We start from the raw sequence: 27950 nt of genomic DNA, 5'->3' as shown, positions 1-27950 counted from the left end.
TTAATATATTTTTCTGTTTATATTTCCCCACACCGAAATGGGTGCAACCAAATATTCAGCATTGGCCAGAGGTATATCATATCACTGTTGATCATTATCAGTGTTAAAAAAAATTATTCTAAGGTAAACTTTTTCATATGGCACCTGTATGATTATATAGATTTCCTAAGATCTATTAAAACAGAAATGTTACTGTGAGTCTGTGGTTTGAAATCATAGCAACATGCATTTCATTTTCAGTAGATGCAGTGCATTCTCATCATCGCAGTAGAAACACTGAAATGCTACTTTTGAAATAACGATCTCACATAATCACTTTAGTAATAGCAGTTTTAGGGTTACAACAGCAGGTTGTGACGTGTTGGCACAAATCAAAGTAACAAAACAAAATAAACAGAGTTAAAAGGTAAAATCCTACAGCCCATCTCTGCCCACCTATTCAAATTGACGTAAGAAAAAATGTGTTCACTTACAATATTAAAAACGGTTTATGAGTTAGTCAATGTGGTCAATGTGTTACCATGAACTATAAGCATCAAACTAAATAAATTGAGAAGATTCATGAGCTCTGCCTAAAAAAACATTCCTACGTATGAAAGCACTTGGTTGAGCCCGGGTCCAGTCAGCTTGTGATTGGCTCTCTGTCTGTCACACTTCATTGATTTCATCACCTGTGAAAATGTCAAATATCAATAGAACATTCCCTGCTTGTCCTAGGATCTTACTCTATAAAACAGTGAACTTATACACATCTTCACAGGGCCGGCTCCAGGCATAAGCGGTTGCTTAGGGCCCCCTTGACCAAATAAGGGTTCTCCTATGGCGACAGTCAAAGAACCCTTTCAGAAGGGGGCCCACCCAAAGAACATCCAGCCAACTTGACAACTGTGGGAAGCTTTGGAATCAACATGGGCCAGCATCCTTGTGGAATGCTTTCAACACCTTGTACAGTGGTTTCCTGACGAATTGAGGCTGTTCTGAGGGCAAAGGGGGGTTCCTAATTTTCGGTATACATCGTTTTAGAGAGGGGGGGGGGGGGGGCACTCAGTCGGGATCTCAACTTTCTGTTACGTTTTAGAATTGTAGAATACACAAGGTGCAATTTCAAAATGTGGTTGTGCAGACACTGACAGTCACCCAAATCAGCCATGTTAGCTAACGATTTTTAGATTGACCTCTCTGACCTCCAGAGAGCCCCTCATTGATTTTTTAAGTGACTCTCATATCATTAAGATGCCATAAGTCTTGGCAAAATGTTTAGAATTACAGGAATTTAGCTGTAAAACTACACCTTTTTTCTCTCTCTGCCACAAGTCAAAATGAGTAGCATTGCATGTAATTTGTTATAAAATTGCTAAACTTCTCCCTGCCTCTTGGCAAAATGTGTAGAATTGTAGAAAGCTTACTTTAAAACTGCAACATTTTCTTTACTCCTCATGACAAATGTGTAGAATTGCAGGAAATTAGCTTTACAACTAAAATACTTCTCTGTCGTCAAGAGGGGGGCCACTAAAATGTTTTGCCTGCAAGGTGCGAATCTGTATGAGACATGTAGGTTTGGTTGTAGAAAGGTTGTTATGTACTTACTCTCTGCACATGGGGAGCTGTATTCACTCACAGCTTCATCACCTGAGAACAGAACAGATAATGCAGAGGTCAGTTTCTTCTGCTAACTTTACTTCCCTTTCAGTCAGTCAACATCATTAAACTCCCACTTCAGGGGTGAACCAATGGGCCCACTGGTGATGTCTTGTTTCCTTCTTTAGGGAACAAGAGTTATGTATGTAACCCAGACAGGTTTGCCAGTGCCACCAAATATCAAATATTTCAGAGAGAAATGGGTGGTTTGGAAACTGGTTAATAGAAACGTGTAGTCTCCATTAATAGACAAAAAGCAACATCCAAACAACTACTGTATATGTTGTATATGCGTTCCCCCCTGTGGTCCCGTGTGGCTCAGTTGGTAGAGCATGGCGCTTGCAACGCCAGGGTTGTGGGTTCATTCCCCACGGGGGGACCAGGATGAATATGTATGAACTTTCCAATTTGTAAGTCGCTCTGGATAAGAGCGTCTGCTAAATGACTTAAATGTAAATGTAAATGTTATTTTCAATTCATGGTGCTCTTTTTTCAAAGGACTAATATTTCTGGGACTAATATAGCCTATGGGGAACAATGTTTTCGGTGCATGAGAAGACGTTTTTACTGTCGGTGTTAGATGGAATTCTTACTTGTCTGGTAGTAGTCATACACTTTCACCACAGCTGGTTTCAGATTCCTCACAGGCACATCCTCCTCTATGGCCAGGCTGTACGTCTTAGTTTCCTTCTGCTTCAGCTGGAAGAAAAGGAAATAATACATTTGACACTGCAGTTCAATGTTATTGATTCATATAGTGTTCCTGTATAAAACATCCACTACGGTCTTACTTTGATGTTACTGTTCAAGTTAAATCCAGTGTGTGGATGCAAATGAGACCACATCCAACTAGGTTTTCTGTAACCGATAAAGACGGCAACCTGTTTAGACGCAACATTCATTATTCATGTTCCTACCCCATCTAGGTAGATTATGACATGTCCTTCCTCCAGGTCAACTCGCTTGACAGTGGGGTCATTTTTCAACTGGAAGAACAGAACACAGGTTAACATTGTCATAGACAGTGGAACTGATATGTCCAAAGGACAACCACTGGCATTGACAATACTTACAATTAGAACAGACGCCATTATCATTATTATATATCAACTAATCCTGGAGGGGATTATACTTAGGGCCAGGAGTGTTCCCCAACCTGGTAAAACTCCTGGCCCTGATTAAACTGTATATGCGTTCCCCTCAACTAATGCTCTCTTATTGACTCACAGGCCTGAGGGAGGACTTGTCCAGGACGAAGCCGGAGAGAAGCTTGACATTGATGATCACCATGTTGGTCTCCTCTCGCCGACCGTTGTACCTGTCAGTCAAACCGGGTCAGATGAAGGTAAGAAACTGTATTACCCTAAAAAGTTGCAAATATGTATAAATCGCTCCATTTCCTGGTTGCTACAGTTCTACTAGTTTGCCTAATTTATGTTTATGTGACAAAACAAGGAGTAGCACAGTATGAGTCATAATACCCATAAAACCTAGAGGTCAAACAGGGAAATGACGTTTTGATAACCGTGTAAATCTAAATGACTTTTATCAATATGTATTCACCTGTATTTTTCCCCCAAAAATGAAACGCTTTTTAGCTGCTAATATTGCTATCATAAAGAACTACAAATGCCATGATGATCTGGACGAGACTACCGAATCAAGGCAAAAGGTAAGAATATCTGGGTTAACTATCTAATGTTAAATGTAGTAATGAATAAATAGGCTACATTTCTTTCAATGAACAATTCTGTGAACTGTCTTGTACACATTTTTAATTGACACAATACCAGTTAGAAAAGTAGCAGATAGAGATGACGTGCAGGAGCTTGCAGGGATTTGTACTTTTGCATGATGTCTACTTTGATGCTAATTAGCGTTTTCGCATCTGAGATAAATTGAGCTAAAAATATTGATAAGTCACTTTGTCCGAGAGAGATTTACAAGGCTATCAAAACGTCACGCCAGGTAAGCCTACACAACAGACAGCCCTTATTTTAAGTGTTTCTAAAATGAATAGTCAAAAAAACGACCTGAACCATTTCCCTGCATGACTGCTAGGTTTTCTGGGTATTATGACACCTCCACTGTGGGGCTCTATGGTGTAGAGAATCAATGTACCATCTCAACCTCTTTGAAATATATTTTCAATAACAACAAATATTGTATTTTCTGCTGTTTGAAGCTGGTGTACAAAACTGAAAGTAAAAGATGCAAAAACTAAATGTAAGAATGGGAAGCATAAAAATAGTGCACATAAAAACAGATCTACCGCTTCTTAGACATGCTGTCAATGAGAATGACAGATCTATAACTCACATTTCTATGTGAATTTGGTTGGGTTGCCCAAAAAGTTACATATTGCATCTTTAAAGATATTGACATCTACACACTGGTGGTTCAGTCACTTTTTTCACTTGTCCTACCAGTATCAGTCAGATGCTATTTCAAGGTGAAAAGGAATACCACTGTACCTTACATCCACAGACACAATCAGAGATTTCTTGGTGCCGTCGCATTTCCCCAGTGTCTCTGTTGAGATGTTAAAAGCAGAGAAATCAGGAGGAGGGGGAATATTGTAGTGCATGGCGATCTGAAAAGAAAACCGAGACAATGACATTGAGATGCATGAAATCAACATCCACATTTCAATGTACAGTACACAGGCATTACCGTTAATGCTGACACTCTAGGGTTGAAACGTTCGTTTTTGTGCAACAGTGTGCCCTACTGAACACAAACCAGACACTCAGTACTGCATGTAGAGAGGCAGCAAAGGGCAAATGACTGGAGCCTGACCTGCACAAACACGCAGCTCTTGCCCTGTGCCTTGATGTTGTAGTCCCCAGGGACCTCCTTCAGCTGCTCCTCCTGATAGAGCAGCCTGTTGTTCTGATTCACAGTGAACTCCATATTCAGGCCTCCGGCAGAGCTCACACTGACTGCACTGGCGCCCTCTGGACTGAAGGTAGCAGCACCGTACTTGGCCAGGGCCTGCAGCGCTACCACTGTGTCCTGGTGACAGGGGAAGAAGAGGGAGATAATGTTGCAAATACAAATCTGGATGACTACAGCTTGGGTATGGATGGAGAGAATCAATATAACAAAGCAATACAATAAGAATGTAAAATTAATCACAACAATTCAAGGAAATCCATACAATGTGTTATGAAGTAAGGCTTTAATAAAATGTCCAATATGCTACATTTCATATAAAAATAAGTATTTGGTGTGATCAATGTTGAACCATGTACTAACAGTAGGATCGACAGGCAGATGAGGTGCTAGAGTGAATGAATGTCTACCAGACCAATAAAGTACCTGTGTGGAAGCAAAACCTCCGTAGGGGTTCTGCTGCTGGGCCAGCCAGCGGACGATGGCGGTGGAGTAGTCCAGCCCAAAGCCTGGCATGGAGGGGCCTGAGAGCAGCGCCAGCAGCACGTAGGATGTCATTTCCACCTCCAGAGAGTCCGTCTTCCGCCCAGAAGCCTCTGCTCTCTGCCAGTGACGATTGCCACCTGTGGTAATTTTCGTTGTCAGTAGAAACAGTGACTGTTTCACGGTAGTCAGACAGACAGGTAAAGACAAAGACATTTTCACAAAGAGACAAGACACATACCTGAGGTATCAGCAATCTTGTCCAGGTGGGTGATGAGCTTGGCCCTCATGTCCTGGTTTTGTGCCAGGGTGAATGTGTAGGACAGCAGGGCTGTGGTGTAGGTGTTCTCCAGCTTGTCAGACACTGCTGCCTTCAGACACACCAGACTCTTCTCCACCATGGGGTCCTGACACACCCACATATAAATACAACAGTGTTGTGTTCATTAGGCACCAGACAGAGGAACACTGATTGAAACTGTGAGGGAATACCTGGACCAATAAGAAATGCAAATTTTCAGTTGCAAAATGTCTATGGGTTTTCCACTGCGTTCCCTATTGAATACAACAAAGACCGTTTATCTGGTCTTTAATATGGGTATGAGTACTGAATAATGTTAGCAATACAAATAAATTAACAGGTGTATGCATGCACAGTACCAGTCAAATTTTGGACAAATACAAATAATACTACTAATACTACTTTCCTTTATTTTGACTATTTTCTTCATATATTTTATATTTGAGATTCTTTAAAGTAGCCACCCTTCGTCTTGAAGACAGCTTTGCACAATATTAGCATTTTCTCAACCAGCTTCACTTGGAATGCTTTTCCAACAGTCTTGAAGGAGTTCCTACACATGCTGAGCACTTGTTGGCTGCTCTTCCTTCACTCTCCGGTCCAACTCATCCCAAACCATCTCAATTGGGTTGAGGTCAGGTGATTCTGGAGGCCAGGTCATCTGATGCAGCACTCCATCCCTCTCCTTCTTGGTCAAATAGCCCTTACACAGCCTGGAGGTGCGTTGGGTCATTGTCCTGTTGAAAAATAAATGATCGTCCCACTAAGCACAAACCAGATGGGATGGCGTATCACTGCAGAATGCTGTGGTAGCCATGCTGGTTAAGTGTGGCTTGAATTCTAAATAAATCACTGACAGTGTCACCAGCAAAGGACACCCACACCGCCTCCTCCATGCTTCACGGTGGGAACTACACATGCGGAGATCATCCGTTCACCTACTCTGCATCTCACAAAGACACGGCGGTTGGAACCAAGAATCTCAAATTTGGACTCATCAGACCAAAGGACAGATTTCCACCAGTCTAATGTCCATTACTCGTGTTTCTTGGCCTAAGCAAGTCTCTTCTTCTTAATGCTGCCTTTCCTGTGGCGGTCCTCATGAGAGCCAGTTTCATCATAGCGCTTGATGGTTTTTGCAACTGCACTTGAAGAAACTTACAAAGTTCTTGAATTTTGGTTGAGAGAATGCCAAGATCGTGCAAAGCTGTCAAGGTGAAGGGTGGCTACTTTGAAGAACCTGAAATATACTACATCAAACAAATTATTTGTCACGTGCGCCGAATACAACAGGTGTCACCTTACAGTGAAATGCTTACTAACCAACAGTGCAATTTCTAAGTAAAAAAATAAAGAAAGAAAGGTATTAGGTGAACAATAGGTAAGTTGTAACGGGTTTCGTCCTCTTCGTCTGACGAGGAGTAGTAGGAAGGATCGGAGTACCAATGCGCAGCGTGGTAAGTGTCCATAATGATATATTTAATAAATCAAACAGAACACTGAACGAAATTACAAAAGTACAAACAACCCGAAACAGTCCCGTATGGTGAAAACACTAACAAAGGAAAACAGGCTACCTAAATATGGCTCCCAATCAGAGACAACGACTGACACCTGCCTCTGATTGGGAACCATACTAGGCCAAACACAGAAATAGACAACCTAGACATACAACATAGAATGCCCACCCACATCACACCCTGACCAAACAAAACATAGAAACATACAAAGCAATCTATGGTCAGGGCGTGACAGTACTCCGGCCGCAAAACCTGAACCTATAGGGGAGGGTCTGGGTGGGCAACTGTCCGCGGTGGCGGCTCTGGCGCGGGACGTGGACCCCACTCCACCATAGTCTTAGCCCGCTTAAGTGGCGTCTTTGGCGCGGCGACCCTTGCCGCCGACCTAGGACTGGGGACCCTAATAAAGGGCACCACTGGACTGAGGGGCACCTCTGGACTGAGGAGCAGCTCCGTACTGAGGGGCAGCTCCGGACTGAGGGGCAGCTCCGGACTGAGGGGCAGCTCCGGACTGAGGGGCAGCTCCGGACTGAGGGGCAGCTCCGGACTGAGGGGCAGCTCCGGACTGAGGGGCAGCTCCGGACTGAAGGACAGCTCCGGACTGAGAGGCAGCTCCGGACTGAAGGGCAGCTCAGGCGGCTCCTGACTGAAGGGCGGCTCAGGCGCCTCTGGACTGAAGGGCGGCTCCGGAGCCTCTGGACTGAAGGGCGGCTCAGGTGCCTCTGGACTGAAGGGCGGCTCAGGCGCCTCTGGACTGAAGGGCGGCTCAGGCGCCTCAGGACTGAAGGGCGGCTCAGGCGCCTCTGGACTGAAGGGCGGATCAGGCTCCTGACTGAAGGGCGGCTCAGGCGGCTCCTGACTGAAGGGCGGCTCAGGTGGCTCAGGACAGACGGGCGGCTCAGGCGGCTCAGGACAGACGGGCGGCTCAGGCGGCTCAGGACAGACGGGCAGCTCAGGCGGCTTAGGTCAGACGGGCGGCTCAGGCGGCTCAGGACAGGTGGGCGGCTCAGGCGGCTCAGGACAGACGGGCGGCTCAGGCGGCGCTGGACAGACGGGCGGCTCAGGCGGCGCTGGACAGACGGGCGGCTCAGGCGGCTCAGGACAGAAGGGCGGCTCTGGAGGATCCAGACTGGAGGGAGGCTCTGGAGCGTCCGGACTGGAGGGACACACAGGAGACTTTGTTCTTAGAACAGGCACAGTACTCACCAGGCTGGAGAGATCTACTGGAGGCCTGGTCGTTGGAGGAGGCACAGGATAGACCGGTCCGTGGAGGCACACTGGAGGTCTCGAACTAAGGACCTGCACAACCCGTCCTGGCTGGATGTTGATTTTATCCCGGCACTTGCGGGGCGCAGGCACAGGACGCACTGGGCTGTGCAGACCCACGGGAGACACAGTGCATAGGGCTGGTGCCATATAACATGGACTGAGGAGACGCACTGGAGACCAGATACGCTGAGCAGGCTTCATCGCACCTGGCTCGATGCCCACTCTAGCCCGGCCAATTCGAGGAGCTGCGATGTAACGTACCGGGCTAAGCACACGTACGCATCTCCGCATAACCCGGTGCCTGCCCGGACCACCTCTCTCCACGGAGAGCACGGGAAGTTGGCTCTGGTCTCCTACCTGACTTAGCCCCACTCCCCGTGTGCCCCCACCCAATACATTTTTGGGGCTGCCTCTCGGGCTTCCAGCCGCGCTGCCTTGCTGCCTCCTCATACCACCGCCGCTCAGCTTTCACTGCCTCCAGCTTTGCCTTGGGGCGGCAATATTCCCCAGCCTGTGTCCAGGGTCCTTCTCCGTCTAGAATCTCCTCCCATGTCCAAGAGTCCAGAACTCGCTGCTGCCCGATACCACGCTACTTGGTCCTTTTTTGGTGGGTGGTTCTGTAACGGGTTTCGTCCTCTTCGTCTGACGAGGAGTAGTAGGAAGGATCGGAGGACCAATGCGCAGCGTGGTAAGTGTCCATAATGATATATTTAATAAATCAAACAGAACACTGAACGAAATAACAAAAGTACAAAAAACCCGAAACAGTCCCGTATGGTGAAAACACTAACACAGGATACAACCACCCACAAAACCCAAAGGAAAACAGGCTACCTAAATATGGCTCCCAATCAGAGACAACGACTGACACCTGCCTCTGATTGGGAACCATACTCGGCCAAACACAGAAATAGACAACCTAGACATACAACATAGAATGCCCACCCACATCACACCCTGACCAAACAAAACATAGAAACATACAAAGCAATCTATGGTCAGGGCGTGACATAAGTAAAGAAATAAAAAAGTAAGACAGTGAAAAATAACAGTAGCGAGGCTATGTACAGTAGCGAGGCTATTTACAGTAGCGAGGCTATATTCAGGCACCGGTTAGTCGGGCTAATTGAGGTATTATGTACATGAATGTATATTCAAAGTGACTATGGATATATGATAAACAGAGAGTAGCAGCAGCGTAAAAGAGGGGTTGGGGGGGGGGGTGGGGGGCACACAATGCAAATAGTCCAGGTAGCCATTAGATAAGGAGTCTTCTGGCTTGGGGGTAAAAGCTGTTGAGAAGCCATTTTGTCCTGGACTTGGCGCTCCGGTACCGCTTGCCATGCGGTAGTAGAAGGAGAACAGCCAACACTGGGGTGGCTGGGGTCTTTGACAATTTTTATGGCCTTCCTCTGACACCGCCTGGTGTAGAGGTCCTGGATGGTAGGCAGCTTAGCAACAGTGATGTACTGGGCCGTACGCACTACCCTCTGTAATGCCTTGCGGTCGGAGGCCGAGCAGTTGCCGTACCAGGCAGTGCAACCAGTCAGGATGCTCTCGATGTTGCAGCTGTAGAACCTTGTGAGGATCTGAGGACCCATGCCAAATCTTTTCAGTTTCCTGAGGGGGAATAGGCTTTGTCGTGCACTCTTCACGACTGTCTTGGTGTGTTTGGACCATTCTAGTTTGTTGGTGATGTGGACACCAAGGAAATTGAAGCTCTCAACCTGCTCCACTACAGTCCGGTCAATGAGAATGGGGGTGTGCTCGGTCCTCCTTTTCCTGTAGTCCACAATAATCTCCTTAGTCTTGGTTACGTTGAGGGATAGGTTATTATTCCGGCACCACCAGGCCAGGTCTCTGACTGCCTCCCTACAGGCTGTCTCGTCGTTGTCGGTGATCAGGCCTACCACTGTGTTGTCTGCAAACTTAATGATGGTGTTGGAGTCGTGCCTGGCTACGCAGTCGTGGGTGAACGGGGAGTACAGGAAGAGACTGAGCCTGAGGGGCTCCTGTGTTGAGGATTAGCGTGGCAGATGTGTTGCTACCTACCCTCACCACCTGGGTGCAGCCCGTCAGGAAGTCCAGGATCCAGTTGCAGAGGGAGGTGTTTAGTCCCAGGATCCTTAGCTTAGTGATGAGCTTTGAGGGTACTATGGTGTTGAACGCTGAGCTGTAGTCAATGAATAGCATTCTCACATAGGTGTTCCTTTTGTCCAGGTGTGAAAGGGCAGTGTGGCGTGCAATAGAGATTGCATCATCTGTGGATCTGTTTGGGCGGTATGCAAATTGGAGTGGGTCTAGGGTTTTTGGGATAATGGTTTTGATGTGAGCCAATACCAGCCTTTCAAAGCACTTCATGTCTACAGACGTGAATGCTACAGGTCTGTAGTCATTTAGGCAGGTTGCCTTCGTGTACTTGGTCACAGGGACTATGGTGGTCTGCTTGAAACATGTTGGTATTAAAGACTCATGATTCCATATGTGTTATTTCATAGTTTTGATGTCTTCACTATTATTCCACAATAGTAAAAATAAAGAAAAAACATGGAATGAGTAGGTGTGTTCAAACTTGACTGGTAATGTATGTATATAAACACAGTATTGTATAGCTAACCTTGTGGGGACACACAATTCAGTCACATTCAAAATCCTATTTTCCCTAACCTTACCCTTAACCCAACAACCTAACCCTAGCTCCTAACTTTAGCACCTAACCCTAAAAATAGCATTTGACCTTGTGGGGACCAACAATATGTCCCCAGTTGTCCCCACAAGAAGAGTTAAACATGTCCACACACCACACACACACACCCTCACACAATGCCTGGTTCTCTCCAGACGTGACGCTTGGCATTCAAGCCAAAGAATTCAATCTTGGTTTCATCAGACCAGAGAATCTTGTTACTCATGGTCTGAGTCTATTAGGTGTCTTTTGGCAAACTCAAAGCGGGCTGTTATGTGCCTTTACTGAAGAGTGGCTTCTATCTGGCCACTCTACCATAATGGCCTGATTGGTGGAGTGCTGCAGAGATGGTTGTCCTTCTGGAAGGTTCTCTAATCTCCACAGAGGAAATCTTGAGCTCTGTCAGAGTGACCATCAGGTTCTTTGTCCTCCTTGACCAAGGCCCTTCTCCCCTGATTGCTTGAGTTTTGGGCGGTCAGCTCTAGGAAGAGTCTTGGTAGTTCTAAACTTCTTCCATGTAACAATGATGGAGGCCACTGTGTTCTTGAGGACCTTCAATGCTGCAGAAATGTTTTGGTACTCTTCCCCAGATTCGTGCCTCGACACAATCCTGTCTCGGAGCTCTACGGACAATTCCTTCGACCTCATGGCTTCGTTTTTTCTCTGACATGCACTGTCAACTGTGGGACCTTATATAGACAGGTGTGCCTTTCCAAATCATGTCCAATCAATTGAAATTACCACAGGTGCACTCCAGTTGTAGGAACATCTCAAGGATGATCAATGGAAACAGGATGACCTGAACTTAATTTCGAGTCTCATAGCAAAGGGTCTGAATACTTATGTAAATACGTTATTTCTGTTTCTATTTTTAATAAATTAGCAAACATTTCTAGAAACCAGCTTCAGCTTTGTCATTTTGGGGTATTGTGTGTAGATTGATGACAAAAACATTCAATTTAATCCATTTAAGAATAAAGCTGTAACGCAGGGCTGTCCAACCCTCTTCCTGGAGATCTACTGTCCTGTAGGTTCAGTCCAACCCTAGTTTAGCATATCTGAATCAGCTAGTTAAGGTCTTGTTGAGCAGCTAATTAGTAGAATCAGGTGTGTTAAATTAGGGTTGGACTGAAAACCCACAGGACAGTAGATCTCCAGGAAGAGGGTTGGGCAGCCCTCCTGTAACCTAACAAAATATGGATAAAGTCAAGGGGTCTAATACTTTCCGAATGCACTGATGGATATATAGAGATGTATTTCGATCTATGAAATAGTGGAACGGCTAAGCAGAAACATCCCCTAGGGCTGTACATTTGATAAAAGTGATAAAAGCACCAAATGTGGCCTTCTTGTTTATCAATATGATGTAAAAAGATATGGATAAGGAAAGAGAGAAAGGTCAAACGGTGATAACTCACAGTAGTGTTGCCATCCAGCTCCAGCAGTGCAGTGGTAATGTAGGCAGTGAGCGACACTTGATCCCCGACCCCTCCCTATAACACCAAAGGATGACAGTAAACTTCATTCAACATCATACAGTACTCTCAGGTGCTACAGAGTTTCAAAGTCACACTGATATCAACCGATATCAGGCAAAAATCATTGCAGTGTTTAAAACAACATTTGCATGGTATGGTGCACCAAGATAAAGAACAGGGTGGGAAAACCTGTTCAGCCCTTCAGATTCAAGTGTACTGTTGTGTAGATACACAAAAGATGTCAGGACTAGTCAGACTCTGGTAACTTTGGGGAGGTGGTGTGTTTTCAGGACAGGCTAAAACATGCTTGGGATTCTTGTTGTGCTCAGCACGTGCTTTTTTGGGGCACACGTGGGGTCCCAAGGTCCTCCTGAACAGTACATTATCCCAGGTGTCAGTGCAGGATGAATTATATAAAGTACACATATTTGATGTTACGACTATGTATTGTTATCAAGTAACATTGCACTAAATAGAATGGGACACTTTTGCACCAGAACCTCCTGCTGAATCTCTGCCCTTAACGTCACCTTTTCACATTAGGCGGCAGCAGTAAGATACTCTTCCTCCTCTTATTTCCAGCTAAGCTCTGATTCGCCTTTACCTTCATGCCGTTATGGAAGAGTTTCCCCACTGATGTGATGCAGCCATCCTTCTGCTGGTGACTGGCCAACCAGGCCTTGGCCTGGGCAATGTGGGCGGGGTCCACAAAGATGTAGGGCTTGGCCCCGCCAAAGGACTTCAGCACAAAGGAGGTGAGCCTGAGAGGACACAGGGAAGATGTTACTGGAGTTACTAAGACTAAACTCAGCAAAAAAAGAAACGTCCCTTTTTCAGGACCCTGTCTTTCAAAGATGATTCATAAAAATCCAAATAACTTCACAGATCTTCATTGTAAAGGGTTTAAACACCGTTTCCCATGCTTGTTCAATTACCGTAAACAATTAATAAACATGCACCTGTGGAACGGTCGTTAAGACTAACAGCTTACAGACGGTATGCAATTAAGGCCACAGTTATGAAAACTTAGGACACTAAAGAGGCCTTTCTAATGACTCTGAAAAACACCAAAGAAAGATGCCCAGGCTCCCTGCTCATCTGCGTGAACATGCCTTAGGCATGCTGCAAGGAGGACTGCAGATGTGGCCAGGGCAATAAATTGCAATGTCAGTACTGTGAGACACCTAAGACAGCGTTACAGCGAGACAGGACGGACAGCTGATCGTCCTCGCAGTGGCAGACCACGTGTAACAACACCCACACAGGATCGGTGCATCCAAACATCACACCTGCGGGACAGGTACAGGATGGCAAAAATAACTGCCCGAATTACACCAGGAACGCACAATCCCTCCATCAGTGCTCAGACTGTCCGCAATAGGCTGAGAAAGGCTGGACTAAGGGCTTGTAGGCATATTGCAAGGCAGGTCCTTCCTGCAGGCTCATCCTGACATGACCCTCCAACATGACATTGCCACCAGCCATACTGCTCGTTCTGTGCGTGATTTCCTGCAAGACAGGAATGTCAGTGTTCTGCCATGGCCAGCGAAGAGCCCGGATCTCAATCCCATTAAGCACGTCTGGGACCTGTTGGATCGGAGGGTGAGGGCTAGGGCCATTCCCCCCCAGAAATGTCCGGGAACTTGCAGGTGCCTTGGTGGAAGAGTGGGGTAACATCTCACAGCAAGAACTGGCAAATCAGGTGCAGTCCATGAGGAGGAGATGCACTGCAGTACTTATCGCAGCTGGTGGCCACATCAGATACTGACTTAATTTTGACCCCCCCCCCCTTTGTTCAGGGACACATTATTCCATTTCTGTTAGTCACATGTCTGTGGAACTTGTTCAGTTTAGGTCTCAGTTGTTGAATCTTGTTATGTTCATACAAATATTTACGCATGTTAAGTTTGCTGAAAATAAACACAGTTGACAGTGAGAGGACGTTTCTTTTTTTGCTGAGTTTAGATGTGGTGAGTCTTACCTAAACTATGGATCATAGAATCTAGATAACAGTGGCTAGTAGCCATACTGTATGTGCTGAAAGCCAACCCTAACTTTGCCACAATAACAAATCGGCTTCAGCACATCCTAATATGGATTTGCGACGATCACATTCTACCTTTATTACATACTGTTAACACCCTTAAATCAAATGTCATTTTCTAGAGTGACTTAAAAAACAACACATCTAAATTGTGGAAATATCTAAGAGACGGTATTATGACTGTGTGGACTTCCAATAAACTGACCAGGTGTTTCCAGACTCATCACTCTGCCCAAAGGCACTGTAGGAGCCATCATCATGCTTGTAGTTGAGCTCTCTCTGGTAGCCTGCAACACAAATGGCCAAATGAACAAACAGACTCCTTCTAGGGACAGGTACTGTACGTGGAAGGTGCAGTTAACTGGTTTTGTGCCAAATATAGACAACATGTTGTTGCTAGTCAGAGGGGAGATGCACAAAGAAATGATCAGACCACAAATTGTCAGAGACTGTGATCATCTTTGCAGAGTCCTGTTCAATCACAGCTCATTATTTAAAAAGCACAAGGCTTATTGCAAATTATCTTGTCAGATCCCATTCTATGTATTAAATTAAGCATTTGCCTTCAGAATAGATAGCAGCCTATTTACCAGGGTTGTGTCCAGTAGGGAGATTTTTTTTTTTAAATGCTATTGAGTAAAAGAGGGAGTGTAGGCTGTAACTGAACATGTCTGATAATAAATGCTTGTTTTTCGTTGTAACATATTTTAAACCAGTTTTGTTATGTTGTGCCTTACTGAACCAGACCCAGCTTCCTCACCACTCTCTAAGAAGCCTGTGGCCCTGGTCTGGATCTCCTTGGTGAGCTGCCTGGTGCTCTGCAGGTAGTTGAGGATGTAGATGTTGGGAGCAAACAGCACCATGTTCTGCTCTCCACAGCCATAGGGCATCTTCAACAGGCTGTCCAGGTTCTTCATGGCCCGGCCCATCAGGTCGCCTGGTGAAAGAGACCAACCATTGAGGCAAGCAATCAAACATTGGTCTCTAGTTAATGGCAGTTATTTGACCTGCATATCCCTGTTCCTTACCCTAACATTAATCAATGCTTATCCCTATCCTCACCCATGACCTTAAGGCAATCATAGATCTGCAGGTTGAATAGTTGAATATCCACTTCCCTCGTCATGAATAGAGGGATGAAAAATCCTTGCCTACACTTCATCTGCACCAAAAGGAAAACATAACCTGAACATTTTATAAAACTCAGACAGAGTTTTCTCACCTAGTACTGAGAGGGAGGCCTTGGCAGAGCCCTCCACAAACACCTCAGGCAGCTTCAGAGAGATGTCCTTCTCCACTGGGCCTTCTGGTGACGCGAGACAGATAAATGAGACAGACTGAGTGACTTGAAAACTGGTATAACCAATTAAAAAGTATTTGTCATCTAAACCGAAAAAAATGAACGTCAACTTTATCATCAGGGTAATTATGAGAAAGTAAAATGACTGATAGAGGTCAGGAGATCACCTGCAGTGCAGAGCAGGGCGTTGTGGCTAACCGTCTCCTGGGTTCCCTCGGCCTAATAGAAGGAAACTTACTTTTTTCAGGAAAAACAGCACCAAAATAAAAGTCTAATGATGACAACTCTAGTTCATTCGATCCTAGAATTTATATGGTAATCACTTAAAGGTTAATTAAATGTTTTTGACCTGAAAAGTACACTGTTCAGATAAGTCTACGTCCCAGGCCGTCTGTTGTGTCAGTCCAGCTATACGACTCAATCCAAAATATATGCATGAAGTAATTGACAGATTACATTTTTCTTCAAACTTGTAAAAATATTTCCTATTTATTTATTATGCATGGGCCGGTGTATAACTGTATTTGAGCTTAAAACACCAAACCATGCAGGGGATATAAAGTCTAATGTATTTACCCTCACCCTAGTGCTACTGAAAACATGTTATCAATGTGGGAGAAAGAACAGTGGACTTGCTATACAGGACAAACACTCACCTCTACCAGCAGTGTTTGCACAATGGTGTCAATGCGTCCTTTCTCTGGCACCGTGGCCACTTCGTTTCCGCAGAGCTCCTCAGTCTTCAATGCCTCGGCGCTCACTTTCACACTCACCTCCCCTATAGTTCAGGCCAGGGAGACATTAACATGCAAGTCTGGACCAGTCACCCATCAGCCTGCCCCTCCATCTGCTTCCTCCCTTTCACCCTCTCATCCTAAAGTTAAATCTAGACTTGGTTTCTTCTATCGTTCTATCGCTCCTCTTTCACCCCAGCTGCCAAACTAATCCTAATTCAGATGACCATCCTACCCATGCTAGATTATGGAGACGTAATTTATAGATCGGCAGGTAAGGGTGCTCTCGAGCGGCTAGATGTTCTTTACCATTCGGCCATCAGACTTGCCACCAATGCTCCTTATAGGACACATCACTGCACTCTATACTCTTCTGTAAACTGGTCATCTCTGTATACCCGTCGCAAGACCACTGGTTGTTGCTTATTTATAAAACCCTCTTAGGCTTCACTCCCCCCTATCTGAGATAACTTCTGCAGCCCTCATCCAACACCCATTCTGCCAGTCACAATCTGTTAAAGGTCCCCAAAGCACACACATCCCTGGGTCACTCGTCTTTTCAGTTTTCTGCAGCTAGCGACTTGAACAAGCTGCAACAAACACTCAAACTGGACAGTTTTATTTCAATCTCAATCATGGACACTCTTACTGACCGTTGTGGCTGCTTTGCGTGATGCATTGTTGTTTCTACCTTCTTGCCCTTTCTGCTGTTGCCTGTGCCCAACAATGTTTGTACCCTATTTTGTGCTGCTACCATGTTGTGCTCCTGCCATGTGTTCCCACCCTCGTTCCTTCCTTCCCACCCACCCTCATTCCTTCCTTCCCACCCACCCTCGTTCCTTCCTTCCCACCCACCCTCGTTCCTTCCTTCCCACCCACCCTCGTTCCTTCCTTCCCACCCACCCTCGTTCCTTCCTTCCCACCCACCCTCGTTCCTTCCTTCCCACCCACCCTCGTTCCTTCCTTCCCACCCACCCTCATTCCTTCCTTCCCACCCACCCTCATTCCTTCCTTCCCACCCACCCTCATTCCTTCCTTCCCACCCACCCACCCTCATTCCTTCCTTCCCTTCCTCCATTTATTCGATACCCCTGAGGGAGATCTTTCTGAGCACATCAGATATCCCTCTTGACGTTAGTACAAGCGATTGTCAACATTTCTTTACAGGGCTAGGATATATACAAGGAATGTATTTGAGCCATGTCTAATAGATACATAACTGAATATTCTTACGTTTCAGTCTGACGAGAGCTGTGCGAAGTGAATAACGCTGTCCTTAGGCACTACAGTGGTACCACAGATGGCAAAATTCCCATCCTACCCCCTCTTTGGCCCTAACCCGTCAACATTTGCATTAATTAAGGGTCTGGATAGGTATACGCAGTTTAGTGGAGTTACCACCATATTTATTACACCTTACAGAAGAGTTAGTGGGAAGGACCAAGGTGCAGGGAGAACATTTGGAGCCTTGTGATAGATTGACAGAGAGTAATGTATGGCTCACCCAGAGCAGTTGGGGTGAGGATCCACTTGAAGGTCCTGCTCTCTTCAGCACACAGACACAGGGTGTACTGGCAGCCTTCACATGGCCTGGCTGTGAACTGGTCCGACTCAGCTAGAATCACCTTCACCTAGGAGAAACACATGGGGTCAATCTCAAGTCTTTCCTAGATTCCATGTGTCCTCTTCTCTCGTCCTTAATGTCAGAGTGTCAGGTTGTCTACAGGGACTATCCAAATGAAGTGGGACTGGAGAGGTAAAAGAAATAGACAATACTGGGAGGGTTTACCATGATACACTTGGAGAGGTAGTTGAACACTGTGGCCTTGAGTGTGAACACCTCCCCCCGGATGACAGAGTAGGGCAGCGTCAGGCTCACAAAGAAGGGTTGGAAGGCAGTGAGGCCAGTGTTGGGAGCCAGGCCAAAACCCACTGAGGAAGTACAGAACGCCCCTGCAGCCCACTTAGTGATGGTGTCAGGGACAGTCTTCTCAACATTCACCTTTCCTGTATCTCTGGTGGTAAAAAGGGTGCAATAAAAACAAAATGTATATCACCATTTGAACGCATGGTTTATGGTCAATTCAAAAAAGGTTAAATAACCCCCCCCCCCCCCCCCCTTAAAAACAACCCCTTGGACAAAAACATACCTGTATTGCCCTATTACAAGGCATTGTCAGCTCAGCACCCCATCAAAAGGAATGTGCGTTGAACTAAATTGGACTACAAATATGGTGTCTGTTACAGTGCTTACCCCACAGGCACCAGGTCCCAGATCCAGGTCTCAGGGAAGTATGTGCGGACGGTCTCCTTAGGCCCGTCAGAGGCTCCAGCTCCTGAGGTCTCTTGCGTCAGGAAGGCAACTCCCCTTAATGAACCATGAATTTCATCTACGTATTTAAATAGGATAGATGTAAATAGAAACCAATCCTTTATTAGGTTAAGACTAGAAAGGTTCACACATTAGCGTATCATACCGTTTTCTACCATATCGTCATATTCCATAGAAAAGCGTGGGTTACAGTCAAAAGGTTTTTTCACGTCGGAGTTGGTCAGGATCTTGATTCCAACTTCCTAAAATTAAAAAGTACAAAAAATTCTAAAACAGTGTCCAGAAATAAAGGCCATATCATACCGGTATTTCAGTTTAGCTAAATTATGTGGGTGATAGTTTTAAAACCCAAACATTTTTGTAGATACTGTGTACATGTCTTTCTACTTATTTCTGAAACATCACTTCACAGATTGCATTCCATTTTAATTTATTCAGTGTCTACTTCAAAAAGACCGCATTTTAGCCTGAACCTCTTACTTAAATATTAAGTACACACACACTTTCCATATCCCACACAGACAAAAACAATAACAGCAAACTTATTTGAGACTCTTACTTTAAAGATGTTGTAAACGTCGTTTTTGTCGTTGTTGGGGCCAAACCAGAATGAGCGTTTTTTCCTATCAGGTACGGGTGTTGCTTCCAAATCCTCGGCCAGTTTAGGTGCAGGAGGAAAGGGCACCTCCATCTCCTCTTCAATGATTGGAGGAAATGGTAGGCATGGGTAGGGGTCAAAGTCTTCTACTCTGTGTGAATATCCAGACAACTTCTTAACAGGCAGCTGACTGAAGACCTGCAGAGAGAGAATATACCTCTTGTAATACTGACTAGATCATCCGCAGCATCTTGACATGGTCAGAGCGTGGTCAGGAAGTGATCAGAGGTTACAGGGTCAGTATGAGGTCAGTGCATAGGATAACACCTGGGTTAAATACATATAGCAAATACTTGATTTAGCTTGAGTGGTACAAGAGAACCAATGGAATAGTCCGAAAAGTTTAAACTTTAAGTATCAGACAGTTGCTAAAACATGGTTAGAAGAAGCTGAAAGTAAGCCAGATCCTATCTTGAAATATATGGGTGCACAAAATCAATGCCAGAGGAGGATTTGTGTGATCGTGGTTAAGCTTCAGCTTAGTGTGGTGAGTCAATGGTTAGTAAGTGGATGGGCTGTGTACTGTCCCAAATTGCACCCTACTCCTTATATAGTGCACTACTTTAGACCAAACCCCTTTGAGGCCCAAAAGTATTTCACTACATAGGGAATAGGGTGCCATTTGGGACGCCCCCATGGAGAACGTACAGACTTTAAGCTGAGCTCCTGTTCAGGCTGCAGCAGCAGCACACTCTGGTCGATGGCCCTGAGAGAACAAAGAGACCCTGGGTGGGCCTGGAGGCTCAGAGAGGTCTTCTCCCCTGGCAACTCCTGGAGGGACGAGAACTTCAGGGACACCTGGAGAGGAGAAAAGGAGAACACATCCCAGCAAATGTTTAAATATATCTTCTGTGCATCCAGAAAGTATTCATACCCCTTGACTTACACCACAGTTTGTTGTGTTACAGCCTGAATTCAAAAATTGTTTTAATATGTTTTTCTCCCTCACCCATCTACACACACACAACAATAACAAAGTGAAACATGTTTTAGAAATGTTCGTAAATATATTTATAATGAAATACAGAAATATCTAATTTACTCAAGTATTCATCCCGAGTCAATACTTTGTATTAGCGCCTTTGGTGGCGATTACAGCTGTGAGTCTTTTGGGGTTAAGTCTAAGAGCTTTGCACACCTGGCTTGTACAATATTTTCCCATTATTCTTTAAAAAAATATTTATCAATGATCAACAATCAACTTGACAGAGCTCAGAGAGCCATTTTCAAGTCTTGCCATAGATTTTGAAGTCGATTTAAGTCAAAACTGTAACTCAAGAACATTCAATGTCGTCTTGGTAAGCAACTCCAGCATAGAATTGACCTCGCCGATGACAAGCATACCCATAACACAATGCAGCCACCACCATGCTTGAAAATGCAGTATGACGAGTGGTACTAAGAGATGTGTTTTGTTGGATTTGCCCCAAACAAAACGCTTTGATATTCAGGACATAAAATTAATTTCTTTGCCATAATTTCTGCAGTATTACTTAAGTGCCTTGTTGCAAACAGGATGAGGACCACACAAAATGTGAAAAAACACAAAATGTGAAAAAAGTAAAGGGGTTTGAATACTTTCTGAAGGTACTGTATACTAACATATATGTCCAACACATTGGTTCATTTCAAGTACAGTAGCAAAGTGATGTGCATATTGGAACAGAGCCCACATATAATAATAGTGCTAGAGTACTGTGTAGAGGAACAGAAACAGACCCAACGATTTTGTGATGATCCAAGAGGTGCAGTTGAAGCATTTCATATCATAGTCTGATGCAAAGTCATTTTGGAAATCGATTGTAGTGCACGTTGCCCCGATATATCCATATGGCTCAGGCTCTCTGATGTGACATTTTGACATCTCATGTAGCTGGCGAAAGGTGCCTAGTGCCTACCTTGTTTTTCAGGCAGAGGTGAATGGGGAAGTCTCGACTGTCTGCTACTGCCTCCCCATCAGGCAGCATGGTATACACCACTACCTGGGCTAAAGGGGTCAGCTCAGGCATTCGCTGCAGCGAGAGCGTCAGCTCCCCTTGGTTTACTGAAATGAGACAGACAATGTGATTGAAATTAAGTCACCATAAACCACCAGTCATCCAATACGGACCTTGTGATCTGTGATTAGTCTATGAAATGTAAATATATTTTGCACTGTGCAGTAAGAACTTGTATTGAAGATGTAATCTGGCTGATTGAATCCTGTTGAGACAGATTTTCATCCCATGACAGTTTAATGCCATTAGGCCTTTCAACAAGGTATATTCTCTAATCAAGTGAGGTTCTGTGAAGTCCTAAAGAAAAAATGTCAGGAAGCATTCGGAAGAATCCAAGAAAAATTAATTTACCTTTTCCTTCAATAACGGCCACAGGAAGACGGCCGTGCTGCTGAATGCTGCCTCTAGATATAACCTGGGACATAAGATAACTTTTCAGCTGCATGTAAAGTATTGCACGGTTTGCCTGATCCATTCTTAAAATCTTTCCAGACATGACAATCAAATACCAAAGTAAGTAATATATATATTCCGAAACCACAGTCAAAGTAAGTGGAAAAACAGGTTGTATTTTGAGTGAAACATCCCTTTAACCTTACCAGATAGAAAAAGTCCAGGGTCTTCTGTCCCTTTATCAGCTCCTCCCCCTGGATGATGTAGCGAGCAAGAACAATACCGTCCTTCTCACAGGAGAACTTCCCTTCGCCCTGCATTATCTTCACAAAGCTCTTGCTCTTGGAATAAAACTTCCTTGCGAAATGGTTAGCGGATGTATATTCTGGTCTACACACACCGCGCATGTACTGATAATCCTCCTTAAACTTTTGATAACGAGCCTGGTTGAAGAAATACAGAAAATCTATGAAAAATAAACAACTGTAGTAACCTTAGAGAATACACCATGAGAAATTAATGATCTCATTCTGAACAAACATTTTCATATTTAAATAATATATCATTAAATATTTAGAGGAAAACATGAGTGAGTGACAACTGACCGACAGAGACACAGACTCAGAACTCCATAGAGAAGTGTCTAGAGAGAAAGAAGCAATGCCCTTGCTGTCTGTGGTGAGAGTCCAGTTCTCAGATGTGCCACTGTTTTGTAGGAAGAGATACACAGGCTCATTGGGAATGGGAGTAGAGTCTGGACCGGTCACTTTGATCTGAAAACACGGGACAGGATGACTGCAGATGTCCAATATACTACATGTAAACTCCCATTGCACACAACACATCAAAATCATGATTTAGATGCTACAAATGATACGTTAACATTTATCACAACTTCTTTCACAAAGATTTTCCTGAGCAATCCGTTTCCCTGCAGTGTTATTAAAAAGGCATTTGTTAATATATTTTGTCCTCACCTTCCCCTCGTATGCAATCCCTGGTTTATATGCTTGGGGCACGTCCTCAAAACTAACAGTTATGATGACATTGGTGAAGCTTGCCTTACCACTACCTTTAAGGATGACCCCTGGAGAGAACACAGGCAAGGGTCAGAGGTTAACAGTTGAGCATGTAAACACCTCTACGTTAAAGATGAAGTTCTCTCCTACCCGTTCCATATTCCTCCATCTCAGTCTCCACTTCAAAGTCATCAAACTTTGATTCATTTAGACCGAACCGGGTCACGTCAATAATTTGGGTTGCACAACCAGTTTTGTCGGTCTAGGGAGAATGAGTACAGTTTTTGTAGGTCAGCTTAGCTCCTCTACGAAAGCATGCTTCCATAAACCTCACACATTTCACCACAGTGAGTTCCATTTGTCATCAAAGGATTTAGCGTAACAAGAATAAAAAATACTTACTTTCATAAGATACAACTCACAGATATTACTAGAATCATATAACCAGTGATGTCGATTGGCATTTCTGCAAACTTTCGTCGTGACAGACCCCACCACTGGTTTTCCATAAGTGTATCTAGAAACAAAGTCACCATAAGAATGACAATTCATAATGGTAAACACATGTGTTGTAAAAATAGAAACAGCTGTGAACATGAGCAAGTATCAAACATGGGACAGTATCTATAAAGTATAGTCTATGCAACACACACATTAAGTCCTAATATTCTGCCCATAAAATGTCCTTGTTGAAAAGCTTGTTTGTCATTATCATTATCTTGCTGGTCATTATCATCTTATTGTCTGTCATGCTCGATCGATCATCTTAGTCACTTACTTTCCACAAACTCTCAGTGTTGCTTGTTTGTCCAGAATAGTTATTGTTTGGGGAAGATGGACTTTCACCTCATATTTGGGCAACACTGTAAAAAAGACATGTTGATATTACTTCTTCATTGTCTGTTGAACTACACCAAAAACAAATCACAGACCACAATTTAAATCACCATGTAATCACAATGTAAAAACAATAGAATCAGACACAAGACATCACCATATTCTTTGATGTCAAAGTTTTGGGAGGTTTGTTCTCCCTTCTCATTCCATGCAGTGATGACGTAACTTCCTTGCGTTGCCTCTGCAGACATGGTGTGGGACAGGTCCAGAATTCCACTCACTGTTGACTGGTTCAACCACTGAGCAATGCGGTTGGAGTTGGGGTCCTGTATACAGATTCATAATAGGTTGAAGGAAGATATTTTTGTTACAGAGGCAGGCATTGTATCAATTCATGCCTCAGTACATATTGGCAGGTAATATTTTTGAAGGGAGATCCTGACATTATTATTGCTTATGTTATATATGCAGATTTGTTTTTTAGGTGCAATAGATATGAATGAGTCTCACCTGAAGTTCCACTGTTTCATACTAGAAAAGAGAAACAAACATTCAGCATTTACATTGGGCCCCTAAAAAAACATTTTGAAACTATATTTGCATTAATTCCCAGAATAGTTTGGAGTCAGAAATGGGTTTAAAACATTAAATACATAACTTTCCAAAACAGCTTCCACAGTACAGGCATCTACAGAGCTACAGTACAGAGCAGGCCTTGAGCTCCTGTTGATTCAGGTGCTCTGGTCAAACAGCCGAGCTAAATGAACTCTGACCACATGTTTGCTGATCCACCCACATACACTCACCCACACTGCCCCATAAAAAAAATGGGACTGCAAGAGAATGAAATCATTGCTCCATCACGTCCCTTCCTTACTCAACTACAGTAAACCTCTCCCAAATGACACAGCACCTCCCTAGAATGTTCCAATGCTGACTAACACCGGCTGTCCTGTACAACCCAACTTAAAAATGCTTTGAAAGACTAACTTTATTTTTATTGAATAACACTGAGAGTAACTTACCATCTGATTGAATGACAAGAAACTAGCATCCAGCGAGACGATTCGGAACTTGACTGGAAAAGTGGTGGGAACATTTATCTATATAGCATCTGTCTATATACAGTATATTCATCATCCATTTCAGTAATGACCTTTCCTCAATATAAGTATGTATAATTATCATTCAACATTATTAACAGACGAAAAGGGTCAGTTTAGTACATTATTTGATCAATAATGAAATGTATCTAACTACCTGTCTGTCCAGGTTTGTAGACTGGTTTGTCTGTCTGGAAAATGGTGAGGAATCTTTTGGGCTTGATAAAGATCTTGGTCTTTTGACTCATCTCATCCTTCCTCCCCTTGATGCTGACATGGACAGTGGCCACACTGTCAGCCTTCACTGTGGGTACCTGTACAGCACGAAGAACAGGACAATGGATGTTTTTAGAAATTCTAATATTCTCTAGCTCCTAACCTTAGCTTGGCTCTCCTAATAGTAGTTTGAGAAGAGAGCTTTTTGTTAAAATGGTGGATAGTCATACTTCACTATGCTGAGGTTAAAATAACAGCCATTACATTTCATAGGTTGGATCATTTTGCATACAGCCTGGAAACCAAGTTGAGTTCCACACAACATGACTGAGTTACAACCAAACTATTCAGAATAAAAGACTGAAATGAATGTGTGTTGTTGAATGAATGCGCATAGCTAGCTTGAGTCTAAGAATAATGTTTTGTTTAGATAAAGAATGACCAGTACAGAAGAGTCAGGAGTTTCTATCAACTGTTATCTGATATACACAGAGTATACAAAACATTAAGGACACCTTCTCTTTCTATGACAGACTGACCAGGTGAATCCAGGTGAAAGCTATGATCCCTTATTGATGTCACTTGTTAAATCCACTTCAATCAGTGTAGATGAATGGGAGGAGACAGGTTAAATAATCATTTTTAAGCCTTGAGACATGGATTGTGTATGTGCGCCATTCAGAGGGAGAATTGGCAAGACAAAATATTTAAGTGCCTTTGAACTGGGTATGGTAGGTGCCAGGTGCACCAGTTTGTGTAAAGAACTGCAACACTGCTGGGTTTTTCACACTCAACAGTTTCCCGTGTGTATCAAGAATGGTCCACCAACCAAAGGACGTCAAGCCAACTTGGGCCAGCATCTATGTAGAACGCTTTCGAAAACTTGTAGAGTCCATGGCCCGACAAATAAAGGCTGTTCTAAGGGCAAAACTCAATATTAGGAAGGTCTTCTTAATGTTTGGTATACTCAGTGTATGTACAACAGTGTATGTTAAACTAAAATCAATATGAAGCGAGGCACAGGTTGTGTAACACCCAACACTGACGGGAAAGAGACCCAATTCAAAGTGTCAGCTACTATTAAAGCTGATGGCTCCGGTCAGTGTTAGTTAAGTAAACAAATGACGTCAACATTTAACAAATTGGCTTGTTGACTGTAGTCGGGATGCTTTTGCATGTGAGAAGATAGAATAGGGCCACATTCAGTAGATCACATTGTTGTGGAACATTGCAGTTAGAAATGTCATAGATAGAGCTGGCATGATTCCTCAATCTACATGTCAGAGAGGCATGTTGGCTCTACATAATATATTTCTATCAAAGCCTTCCACAATGTTGTAGCCTGCTGAACACAGCACAGTTGCAGCTGACCTGGAAGGAGGTGCAGCGATAGAAATCCTGTGTTACGGCTTCCTCCAGTAGAATGGTGCTGCTGCCACCCTCCATCTCCATCGTCACCTTCAATGACAGAGGCTCTGTGGCTTGGTGGACCTGAGCACAAAGTTTCTCTGTGGTCCCTCCTACCACTTTCGAGCTGACCGTCACCAGGTAAATCCTTAAAGGGGAAAGAGTCAGCATGAATGCAGCTGTGGTAATAATACCTAAGTGGCAGTGTACTCAAACTGCTCCTTTGTTCCTCTTTTTGTTCCTACTGATGTTTTAAAGTTGGGGACAAAGTTATCTTAATCGTCTCTAGCTATGTGCCCCACTCAGAGAGGCCAACCAATGAGAAATGGAGGACACAATTGATTTTGTTTTGGAGAGTGTTAGAGGGAATACCAATGAGTTAGAGTCTTAATGATCTGTCAACCATGTCTGGGGTATGATTAAACAGAGAGACATTGGAGGAAAGCACACCAATAGGGGGGCAGTGTCTGTCAACATCTCTCAGGTGCACATTTAAGGGCTAACTCTATTTTAATTTTCAACCCAAAAATCTATAGTTCTAATTGCCAGCATGTCTCACAACATGTGAAAAGCCTCACATGCTCAGAGAGAAAGAGAGAGGTCCTGTGGCCTTACCACTATATTTGTTATATTATTATTCACACAGAGGCAATTGTAAGCAGATATTCAGTTATATCAGTACATATAAAAGATTACATTATGTAATATTAGGTTTATAACTAAAATAATTATATTGCTCAGGTGGACTATTCTACACCTGCAAGTGCAAAGTGTGCAGAATAAGGAGTAGATTTAATTATGTTGCATGCAGAAAGGCATGTAAATACAAATTGCTGATTGTGTGTTTAATCTACTACCAGCTACATCAAATGTTTTGTAGCGTACTTACGTTTTGAAGGTGCTCGATGTCACAGTTTGTACAATCACTGAGGTGATCAATACAAGGGAAAGTAAGTGGAGAGCCATGGCAATAGCTTCGGTACACAGCCGGTCACTTCGAAATGCTCCCTTCCCTCGTCCAGATGAGATGGTCAGAAAAGTTGCACAAACAGTGGTATTTATACCCAAATGCACCCTCGTGTCACTCCCTTCCAAATGATTTGGAACACTGCAGCCACCTCCCGTTTCCTCCTAATTCCACATAAGTTCTCAAATAGTCACAGCCCCGACTAATGGGATGGTCAGAATGACGAACAAAACACCTCAAGCTATTTTTCCAGACACATTTAGGCGGGGACACCTGATAAAAGAAATACCTATGTAGCCTGGCTGACCTATCGATTTATCTCACCTGTCAATTTAGCCATTAGCCATGTAAAAAGCCACCACAGGCTACAGCTTTCTGCTTTGACTGATAAAATGCAACATATTAGCTCACCAATAGCATATTTATTTCCCACTGTGTCAGCAATATGTCAATATCAACAGCGAAATATTGTCATCCAATCTAACAGTAAACATAGTGGATCAATATACTGTACCAGTCAAAAGTTTGGACACACCTACTAATTTCAAAGATTTTTCTTTATTTTTACTATTTTCTACATTGTGGAATACTAGTGAAGACATCAACACTATGAAATAACACACTTGGAATCATGTAGTAACCAAAAAAAGTGTTAAACAAATCAACATATATT

General features: G+C 43.8%; 1 protein-coding gene across 1 annotated transcript; it reads right to left on the bottom strand.

Annotated features, from left to right (window-relative positions):
* On the bottom strand, nt 1-27334 carry LOC139548588 (alpha-2-macroglobulin-like). Its single transcript, XM_071358370.1, has 36 exons — nt 27200-27334; nt 26275-26458; nt 24845-25001; nt 24610-24662; nt 24095-24115; nt 23742-23910; nt 23526-23610; nt 23150-23264; nt 22898-23009; nt 22706-22815; nt 22334-22501; nt 21935-22171; nt 21687-21750; nt 21237-21382; nt 19987-20136; nt 19240-19476; nt 18826-18922; nt 18603-18738; nt 18138-18363; nt 17853-17979; nt 16271-16392; nt 15782-15833; nt 15537-15620; nt 15075-15251; nt 14520-14601; nt 12875-13031; nt 12211-12285; nt 5258-5423; nt 4960-5156; nt 4438-4653; nt 4113-4231; nt 2866-2956; nt 2556-2624; nt 2232-2337; nt 1588-1629; nt 1-671 (listed from the first exon to the last, which is right to left on the bottom strand). The coding sequence occupies exons 1-36, from the start codon at nt 27274-27276 to the stop codon at nt 649-651; spliced, it is 4449 nt and encodes a 1482-aa protein (XP_071214471.1). The 5' UTR covers nt 27277-27334; the 3' UTR covers nt 1-648.
* Between the last annotated feature and the right edge of the window lie 616 nt (nt 27335-27950).

This window comes from Salvelinus alpinus, chromosome 21, assembly GCF_045679555.1.
Source record: "Salvelinus alpinus chromosome 21, SLU_Salpinus.1, whole genome shotgun sequence".
NCBI classification, from domain to species: Eukaryota; Metazoa; Chordata; class Actinopteri; order Salmoniformes; family Salmonidae; genus Salvelinus; species Salvelinus alpinus.
The sequence above is the reverse complement of the archived record's forward strand: the minus strand, read 5'-3'. Positions and strand labels throughout refer to the sequence as shown.

What these genes read in the sequence shown, in the direction of transcription:
- LOC139548588 (XM_071358370.1), bottom strand. Translation starts at nt 27,276, where the DNA reads ATGGCTCTCCACTTACTTTCCCTTGTATTGATCACCTCAGTGATTGTA. An exon ending in ACCTCTCCAAGTGTATCATG is followed by an intron (nt 17,980 to 18,137) that starts GTAAACCCTCCC and finishes TGTTTCTCCTAG; the next exon opens with GTGAAGGTGATTCTAGCTGA. An exon ending in CAGCTCCCCATGTGCAGAGA is followed by an intron (nt 672 to 1,587) that starts GTAAGTACATAA and finishes ACATTTTCACAG; the next exon opens with GTGATGAAATCAATGAAGTG.